The following is a 9739-nucleotide window of genomic DNA, read 5'->3' as shown; positions in this document are numbered from 1 at the left end:
CATTCCTGTAAATAATTAGAAATCGCTGACCATTCTACCCGTTATGTCTTTCCTGGTTTACATTCCTGTAAATACTTAGAAATCGCTGACCATTCTACCCGTTAGGTCTTTCCTGGTTTACATTCCTGTAAATACTTAGAAATCGCTGACCATTCTACCCGTTAGGTCTTTCCTGGTTTACATTCCTGTAAATAATTAGAAATCGCTGTCCATTCTACCCGTTATGTCTTTCCTGGTTTACATTCCTGTAAATAATTAGAAATCGCTGACCATTCTACCCGTTATGTCTTTCCTGGTTTACATTCCTGTAAATAATTAGAAATCGCTGACCATTCTACCCGTTATGTCTTTCCTGGTTTACATTCCTGTAAATACTTAGAAATCGCTGACCATTCTACCCGTTATGTCTTTCCTGGTTTACATTCCTGTAAATAATTAGAAATCGCTGTCCATTCTACCCGTTATGTCTTTCCTGGTCTATATTCCTGTAAATAATTAGAAATCACTGACCATTCTACCCGTTATGTCTTTCCTGATCTATATTTCTGTTAATAATGTACATCTTTATGATTTTTGATTGTGAAGAATCTTTTAATATCACACTGTTTAATTGCTCCATGCTGTGCTTTACCTACGTATTGTCTAAGAACATTTAAGAGGATATCCAAAGTTGTCGTTAAAAAGAAAATTGTGACGTTAGTTGCCCCTTCTCAACGTTCATAATAATTCATCAATTTGTCTTGTTGGTTTATCACCCAATGAACAGCCAGAATCATTTTCAGGCGGTTTTTTTTTGTAGCAGACGGCAGCCACCATCCTGTAGTGGGAGGTAGCCACCTTCATGTAGTGGGTGGTAGTCACCTTCCTGTAATGGATGGTATCCATCTTCTTGTAGTGTGTGGTAGCCACCTTCCTGTAGTGGGTGGTAGTCACCTTCATGTAGTGGGTGGTAGTCACCTTCATATAGTGTGTGGTAGTCATCTTCCTGTAATGGGTGGTAGTCACCTTCCTGTAGTGGGTGGTAGCCACCTTCATGTAGTTGGTGGTAGTCACCTTCATGTAGAGGGTGGTAGTCAGCTTCCTGTAGTGGATAGTAGCCACCTTCATGTAGCAGGTGGTAGCAACCTTCATGTAGTGGGTGGTAGTCACCATCATGTAGTGGGTGGTAGTCACCTTCCTGTAGTGGGTGGTAGCCACCTTCCTGTAGTGGGTGGTAGTCACCTTCCTGTAGAGGGTGGTAGTCAGCTTCCTGTAGTGGATAGTAGCCACCTTCATGTAGCAGGTGGTAGCAACCTTCATGTAGTGGGTGGTAGTCACCATCATGTAGTGGGTGGTAGCCACCTTCCTGTAGTGGGTAGTAGCCACCTTCCTGTAGTGGGTGGTAGCCACCTTCTTGTAGTGGGTAGTAGCCACCTTCATGTAATGGGTGGTAGTCACCTTCCTGTAGTGGGTGGTAGCCACCTTCCTGTAGTGGATGATAGCCACCTTCCTGTAGTGGGTGGTAGGTACCTTCATGTAGTTGGTGGTAGTCACCTTCATGTAGTGGGTGGTAGCCAACTTCCTATAGTGTCTAGTAGCTACCTTCCTGTAGTGTGTGGTAGTCACCTTACTGTAAAGTGTGGTAGCCACCTTCCTGTGGTGTGTGGTAGCCACCTTCCTGTAATGGGTGGTAGTCACCATCATGTAGTGGGTGGTAGCCACCTTCCTGTAGTGGGTAGTAGCCACCTTCCTGTAATGGGTGGTAGCCACCTTCATGTAGTGGGTGGTAGCCACCTTCCTGTAATGGGTGGTAGTCACCATCATGTAGTGGGTGGTAGCCACCTTCCTGTAGTGGGTGGTAGCCACCTTCCTGTAATGGGTGGTAGCCACCTTCATGTAGTGGGTGGTAGCCACCTTCCTGTAGTGGGTGGCAGCCACCTTCATGTAGTGGGTGGTAGCCACCTTCCTGTAGTGGGTGGTAGTCACTTTCATGTAGTGGGTGGTAGTCACCTTCATATAGTGTGTGGTAGTCACCTTCCTGTAATGGATGGTATCCATCTTTTTGTAGTGTGTGGTAGCCGCCTTTCTGTACTGGGTGGTAGTCACCTTCATGTAGTGTGTGGTAGTCACCTTTCTGTAATGGATGGTATCCATCTTCCTGTAGTGGGTGGTAGCCACCTTCCTGTAGTGGGTGGTAGTCACCTTTATGTAGAGGGTGGTAGTCAGCTTCCTGTAGTGGATAGTAGCCACCTTCTTGTAGTGGGTAGTAGCCACCTTCATGTAGTGGGTGGTAGTCACCTTCCTGTAGTGGGTGGTAGTCACCATCCTGTAGTGGGTGGTAGTCACCTTCATGTAGTGTGTGATAGTCATCTTCCTGTAATGGGTGGTAGCCACCTTCCTGTAGTGGGTGGTAGCCACCTTCATGTAGTGTGTGGTAGTCACCTTTCTGTAATGGATGGTATCCATCTTCCTGTAGTGGGTGGTAGCCACCTTCCTGTAGTTGGTGGTAGCCACCTTCATGTAGAGGATGGTAGTCAGCTTCCTGTAGTGGATAGTAGCCACCTTCATGTAGCAGGTGGTAGCAACCTTCATGTAGTGGGTGGTAGCCACCTTCCTGTAGTGGGTGGTAGCCACCTTCCTGTAATGGGTGGTAGCCACCTTCATGTAGTGGGTGGTAGCCACCTTCCTGTAATGGGTGGTAGTCATCATCATGTAGTGGGTGGTAGCCACCTTCCTGTAGTGGGTGGTAGCCACCTTCCTGTAATGGGTGGTAGCCACCTTCATGTAGTGGGTGGTAGCCACCTTCCTGTAGTGGGTGGCAGCCACCTTCATGTAGTGGGTGGTAGCCACCTTCCTGTAGTGGGTGGTAGTCACCTTCTTGTAGTGGGTGGTAGTCACCTTCATATAGTGTGTGGTAGTCACCTTCCTGTAATGGATGCTATCCATCTTTTTGTAGTGTGTGGTAGCCACCTTTCTGTAGTGTGTGGTAGTCACCTTTCTGTAATGGATGGTATCCATCTTCCTGTAGTGGGTGGTAGCCACCTTCCTGTAGTGGGTGGTAGTCAGCTTCCTGTAGTGGATAGTAGCCACCTTCATGTAGCAGGTGGTAGCAACCTTCATGTAGTGGGTGGTAGTCACCATCATGTAGTGGGTGGTAGCCACCTTCCTGTAGTGGGTGGTAGCCACCTTCTTGTAGTGGGTAGTAGCCACCTTTATGTAGTGGGTGGTAGTCACCTTCCTGTAGTGGGTGGTAGTCACCATCCTGTAGTGGATGATAGCCACCTTCCTGTAGTGGGTGGTAGCCACCTTCATGTAGTGGGTGGTAGTCACCTTCCTGTAGTGGGTGGTAGTCACCATCCTGTAGTGGGTGGTAGTCACCTTCATGTAGTGTGTGATAGTCATCTTCCTGTAATGGGTGGTAGCCACCTTCCTGTAGTGGGTGGTAGCCACATTCATGTAGAGGATGGTAGTCAGCTTCCTGTAGTGGATAGTAGCCACCTTCATGTAGCAGGTGGTAGCAACCATCATGTAGTGGGTGGTAGCCACCTTCCTGTAGTGGGTAGTAGCCACCTTCCTGTAGTGGGTGGTAGCCACCTTCTTGTAGTGGGTAGTAGCCACCTTCATGTAGTGGGTGGTAGTCACCTTCCTGTAGTGGGTGGTAGCCACCTTCCTGTAGTGGATGATAGCCACCTTCCTGTAGTGGGTGGTAGCCACCTTCCTGTAATGGGTGGTAGGTACCTTCATGTAGTTAGTGGTAGTCACCTTCATGTAATGGGTGGTAGCCACCTTCCTGTAGTGTGTGGTAGTCACCATCCTGTAGTGGGTGGTAGCCACCCTCCTGTGGTGTGTGGTAGCCACCTTCATGTAATGGGTGGTAGTCACCATCCTGTAGTGGGTGGTAGCCACCTTCCTGTTATGAATGATATCCATCTTCCTGTAGTGGGTGGTAGCCACCTTCCTGTAGTGGGTGGTAGGTACCTTCATGTAGTGGGTGGTAGTCACCTTCATGTACTGGGTGGTAGGCAACTTCCTATAGTGGCTAGTAGCTACCTTCCTGTAGTGTGTGGTAGCCACCTTAATGTAAAGTGTGGTAGCCACCTTTCTGTGGTGTGTGGTAGCCACCTTCATGTAGTGGGTGGTAGCCACCTTCTTGTAGTGGGTAGTAGCCACCTTCATGTAGTGGGTGGTAGTCACCTTCCTGTAGTGGGTGGTAGCCACCTTCCTGTAGTGGGTGGTAGCCACCTTCCTGTAGTGGGTGGTAGGTACCTTCATGTAGTTGGTGGTAGGTACCTTCATGTAGTTGGTGGTAGTCACCTTCATGTAATGGGTGGTAGCCACCTTCCGGTAGTGTGTGGTAGTCACCATCCTGTAGTGGGTGGTAGCCACCCTCCTGTGGTTTGTGGTAGCCACCTTCATATAATGGGTGGTAGTCACCATCCTGTAGTGGGTGGTAGCCACCTTCCTGTTATGAATGATATCCATCTTCCTGTAGTGGGTGGTAGTCACCTTCATGTAGTGGGTGGTAGGCAACTTCCTATAGTGGCTAGTAGCTACTGTAAAGTGTGGTAGCCACCTTTCTGTGGTGTGTGGTAGCCACCTTCCTGTAGAGGGTGGTAGTCACCTTGATGTAGTGTGGGTGGTAGCCACCTTGATGTAGTGGGGGTAGGGGTGGGGATAGTCACCTTCCTGTAGTGGGTTGTAGGAACCTTCCTGTAATGGATGGTAGCCACCTTCCTGTAGTGGGTTGTAGGAACCTTCCTTAGTGGGTGGTAGCCACCATCATGTAGTGGGTTTAAGACACCTTCCTGTAGTGTGTGGTAGCCACCTTCCTGTAGTGGGTGGTAGCCAACTTCCTATAGTGGCTAGTAGCTACCTTCCTGTAGTGTGTGGTAGCCACCTTACTGTAAAGTGTGGTAGCCACCTTTCTGTGGTGTGTGGTAGCCACCTTCCTGTAGAGGGTGGTAGTCACCTTCATGTAGTGTGGGTGGTAGCCACCTTGATGTAGTGGGTGTAGGGGTGGGGATAGTCACCTTCCTGTAGTGGGTTGTAGGAACCTTCCTGTAGTGGGTGGTAGCCACCATCATGTAGTGGGTTTTAGACACCTTCCTGTAGTGTGTGGTAGCCACTTTCCTGTAATGGATGGTAGCCACCTTCCTGTAGTGGTTTGTAGTCATTTTCCTGTAGTTAGCGGTAGCCACCTACAGGAAGGTGGTTATCACCAACTACAAAAAGGTGGCTACCTTCCGGTAGTGGGTGGTAGCAGGAACACAAACCGCCACGGATAAGGAGTGTCGAACCATGCACCTCGGCTCTTCACCTGAGTATACGTGTGCCAACGTTCTAACCAACTTATCCATCGCGGTTCCTCCATCAACAGCAGTAAACTTGATTTTAAGTACGATTTGAATAAGTTATCGGCGATGATAATCAAATTTCTTACAGTAATTTCCAAGCTGTACGCTAAGGAAGTGGAGTGGTAGTAGGTATACGATGTTCAGGCAGTTACGGACTACAACCAATGTAATGTTATTCAGATAATTGTAACAGAATTGAAACTGGCAGCTGCGTGTTCTGTCTGTATAAAGATTATCTTGACATTGTTGAATCTGTCACTCCCAATCATTCAGCTGATTTCTATCACTTGGTCCAAGTCCGATGATTTATTACATCTGTAGAATATTTTCTTTCCGTAAACGTAGGATCACTTGTGTGCTGTGTTGTTCGCGATTTATTGAAATTATCGAATGTCGTTTGTCTTGTTTATTACCCAAACCGCTATCATGTCGTAATGTTGAGTAGTGTACAGTCTTACAGTCGAAACAGTATCAATTATTGGTTGTTTATAGAAGAGAAATACCCCATGTTGTACATCTTCCTCTGTCTCAGTTACTATAACTACATCTCCATACAGAGAAACATGTAGTACTTAACTCCAACATGTGATATCAATATTTTGAAATAGTGATATCAATATTTCGATTTAACGATAAAAAATATTTCAAATTTAATTATATCAATTATTGTAGTTTGTAATATCGTTAAATATTTATTGATATCACTAAATCGAAAATAAGTAACATCACTAATACGAACATTTGATATCATTAAATGAATCATTGATATCAATATATTCCGAAATTAGTATAATCATTAATTCATTTATTGATATCGATAATGTTAACATCGGATGTCTAACTCAACCACATCCATCCGTTGTGTAACTTCTATATCACTGACTGATATTACATAGGTATACCCATACATAATTACCGATCCACAGTTTTACTGAATTTAATCTGTTGAACAAATTTGTCCAAAATCTTCAATCAATGGTAAGTGACCCGATACATACAACAGATATTCTATCACACAGCAGTCAAAACTCGACTGGTGTAAGAAAAGTGTCAGTTTGGAATTAATTTGGTTAAGAATAAATGTGGTTGCCTTGATCCAATTATCAGAACTCAACATCATTTATACATTAATCACTTTTATCTAGATTTACCTACTTCGTCTCGAGACAAAATATAATTAGACACATCGATATTGAATCTTGGCATAGTATTTTTACCTGCCAAATTCACAGATTGTTGTATTTTATTAATAGCCTGGTTTATTCTATATAACATCGTTTGGATGTGAGTGACAACCAATTCGGAGCGAACCAATCACTTTGTCAGTTCCCGTCTCTAAAGATACTCGCTCGGTGGGCATTGTTGGAGATGATGGATTACTGAAGTTTGAGATATTACTAGTTGGTCAGATCGAGATGTAGTTTCTGTTAAAGGAGTTATCGGTATATCAAAAAAATAATGTTTACTTCACTCGTAAGAATATCATGAAGTTGGGAATAAATTAATGTAGAATGGCTTTGTTCAAGGTAAGTAACTGTTACACTATGTAAAGACATAGACAAACAGGACATTTTACTACAATAACAATTAAAAGATTCTGTGATTTTTTTTCACGCACTTCTTCAGTTTTTCCGAAAGCTTGAAACAAAACTGGGTCATTATTCACGGAAGTCAAAAGAAAATCTCCTTTTTTAGTAGTTTTATTTTTAGTGTATCTTGTTTTTCATTATTTTTTTTTCCGGTCTCGAAAACACAATGAAATAAAAGTCATCTGTCGCAATATTTGTAGTAGACTGTAGACAAACACTATCCTTGTTGTTTGTTATCATTGGTGATATGTCCATGGGTTTATGTACCCTTACGTCCCACTAGTACGTGTTCGTGGACATGAAGACAAAGTTTTAACGAAACAGCCCGTTATTTGTACGGTGTTCATGTGTCTTTAGTTGTGACGCGACGCTTATATCTTGGGCAGATATTACATTCAAATTTGGTGTAATTAGCGATGAACCCAGTTTTATCACAGTTATCACGAATCACTTATTTCCTCAAGGTTGAGTTCTTAGACTTTTTTTTCTAAATTATAATGAAAACCAAATATCAATATATACATTATGTTGTTTGTCTGTTTGATGTTTGAAGTAACCAGATCAAAGAAAGAAACATATACAGTAAAAGTGAGTTTTCATTCCATATCCTTTTATATTTTTTTGCAAAATGTATTTTCATTACATGTGCTTAATATTGTAAAAATATTTTCTGTGTCTTGGGATGTTTATTGCGTGACCTTGAGACTTGCAATGCTCGAGTTTTCTGTATATTTCATGGTTTCTGTTTTTGGCAATTTCGTTGCATCCTCAGAAATTGCGAAAAAAAGCCCACGATCGAGAATATGACATACATATTACATTGTATAATGATGGAAAAACGAAACTGAGCATTTAGACAGTTTGATCTATAAATTCATCGTAAAGTCGTTTACATTTAAATCTTTACTTACAATGCTCTATCTTTGCAATGGCACAGTGAATAAGACAATTGACCAATTGGGTTTCACATTTATAGTTGAACTGGCGACGCTGAAAAATGTCACTGTGACGTTCTCCCGGCCGACGGTACTCTCAATACGTCACTATAACTTTCTCCCGTCCGACGGTACTCTCAATACGTCACTATAACTTTCTCCCGTCCGACGGTATTCTCAATACATCACTATAACTTTCTCCCGTCAATACTCTCACTATCACTTTCTCTCCCGGCCGACGGTACATCTCAATACATCACTTTTACTTTCTCCCGTCCGACGGTACTCTCAATACATCACTTTTACTTTCTCCCGTCCGACGGTACTCTCAATACATCACTTTTACTTTCTCCCGTCCGACGGTAATACTCTCAATCTCAATACGTCACTATAACTTTCTCCCGTCCGACGGTACTCTCACTTTTACTTTCTCCCGTCCGACGGTACTCTCAATACATCACTATAACTTTCTCCCGTCCGACGGTACTCTAAATACGTCACTATAACTTTCTCCCGTCCGACGGTACTCTCAATACGTCACTGTGACGTTCTCCCCGTCCGACGGTACTCTCAATACGTCACTATCACTTTCTCCCGTCCGACGGTACTCTCAATACATCACTATAACTTTCTCCCGTCCGACGGTACTCTCAATACGTCACTATAACTTTCTCCCGTCCGACGGTACTCTCAATACATTCAATACATCACTTTAACTTTCTCCCGTCCGACAGTGCACTCAATACGTCACTATAACTTTCTCCCGTCCGACGGTACTCTCAATACATCACTTTTACTTTCTCCCGTCCGACGGTATTCTCAATACGTCACTATAACTTTCTCCCGTCCGACGGTACTCTCAATACATCACTTTGACTTTCTCCCGGCCGACGGTACTCTCAATACGTCACTATCACTTTCTCCCGTCCGACGGTATTCTCATTACGTCACTTTAACTTTCTCCCGTCCGACGGTACTCTCAATACATCACTTTAACTTTCTCCCGTCCGACGGTACTCTCAATACGTCACTATAACTTTCTCCCGTCCGACTGTAGTCTCAATACATCACTTTGACTTTATCCCGTCCGACGGTACTCTCAATACATCACTATTACTTTCTCCCGTCCGACGGTACTCTCAATACGTCACTATAACTTTCTCCCGTCCGACGGTACTCTCAATACATCACTTTTACTTTCTCCCGGCCGACGGTACTCTCAATACGTCACTGTGACGTTCTCCCCGTCCGACGGTACTCTCAATACGTCACTATAACTTTCTCCCGTCCGACGGTACTCTCAATACGTCACTATAACTTTCTCCCGTCCGACGGTATTCTTAGTACGTCACTTTAACTTTCTCCCGTCCGACGGTACTCTCAATACATCACTTTTACTTTCTCCCGGCCGACGGTACTCTCAATACGTCACTGTGACGTTCTCCCCGTCCGACGGTACTCTCAATACGTCACTTTCACTTTCTCCCGTCCGACGGTACTCTCAATACATCACTTTAACTTTCTCCCGTCCGACGGTACTCTCAATACGTCACTATAACTTTCTCCCGTCCGACGGTACTCTCAATACTTCACTTTTACTTTCTCCCGGCCGACGGTACTCTCAATACGTCACTGTGACGTTCTCCCCGTCCGACGGTACTCTCAATACGTCACTATAACTTTCTCCCGTCCGACGGTACTCTCAATACATCACTTTTACTTTCTCCCGTCCGACGGTCCGACGGTACTCTCAATACGTCACTATAACTTTCTCCCGTCCGACGGTACTCTCAATACATCACTTTGACTTTCTCCCGTCCGACGGTACTCTCAATACGTCACTATTACTTTCTCCCGTCCGACGGTATTCTTAGTACGTCAC

At 44.3% G+C, this 9739-nt stretch overlaps 1 protein-coding gene across 1 annotated transcript; it reads right to left on the bottom strand.

Annotated features, from left to right (window-relative positions):
• Positions 1 to 778: 778 nt before the first annotated feature.
• On the bottom strand, positions 779 to 4461 carry LOC132565512 (S-antigen protein-like). Its single transcript, XM_060230163.1, has 4 exons — positions 3958 to 4461; positions 2974 to 3697; positions 1630 to 2877; positions 779 to 1533 (listed from the first exon to the last, which is right to left on the bottom strand). The coding sequence occupies exons 1-4, from the start codon at positions 4459 to 4461 to the stop codon at positions 779 to 781; spliced, it is 3231 nt and encodes a 1076-aa protein (XP_060086146.1).
• Between the last annotated feature and the right edge of the window lie 5278 nt (positions 4462 to 9739).

This window comes from Ylistrum balloti, unplaced genomic scaffold (genome assembly GCF_031769215.1).
Source record: "Ylistrum balloti isolate Yb309-2 unplaced genomic scaffold, AGI_CSIRO_Ybal_v1 Utg369724, whole genome shotgun sequence".
In the NCBI taxonomy this organism is placed as follows: Eukaryota; Metazoa; Mollusca; class Bivalvia; order Pectinida; family Pectinidae; genus Ylistrum; species Ylistrum balloti.
This window is presented reverse-complemented; position numbering and strand designations above follow the sequence as displayed.

Bases quoted from the DNA above. Each gene is read 5' to 3' on its own strand.
- LOC132565512 (XM_060230163.1), bottom strand. From the start codon at position 4,461: ATGGATATCATTCATAACAGGAAGGTGGCTACCACCCACTACAGGATG. The intron at 2,878-2,973 runs GTGACTACCACA...CACTATATGAAG, and splicing joins ATACCATCCATTACAGAAAG to GTGACTACCACCCACTACAA. The intron at 1,534-1,629 runs GTGGCTACCACA...CACTACATGAAG, and splicing joins CTACCACACACCACAGGAAG to GTGACTACCACCAACTACAT.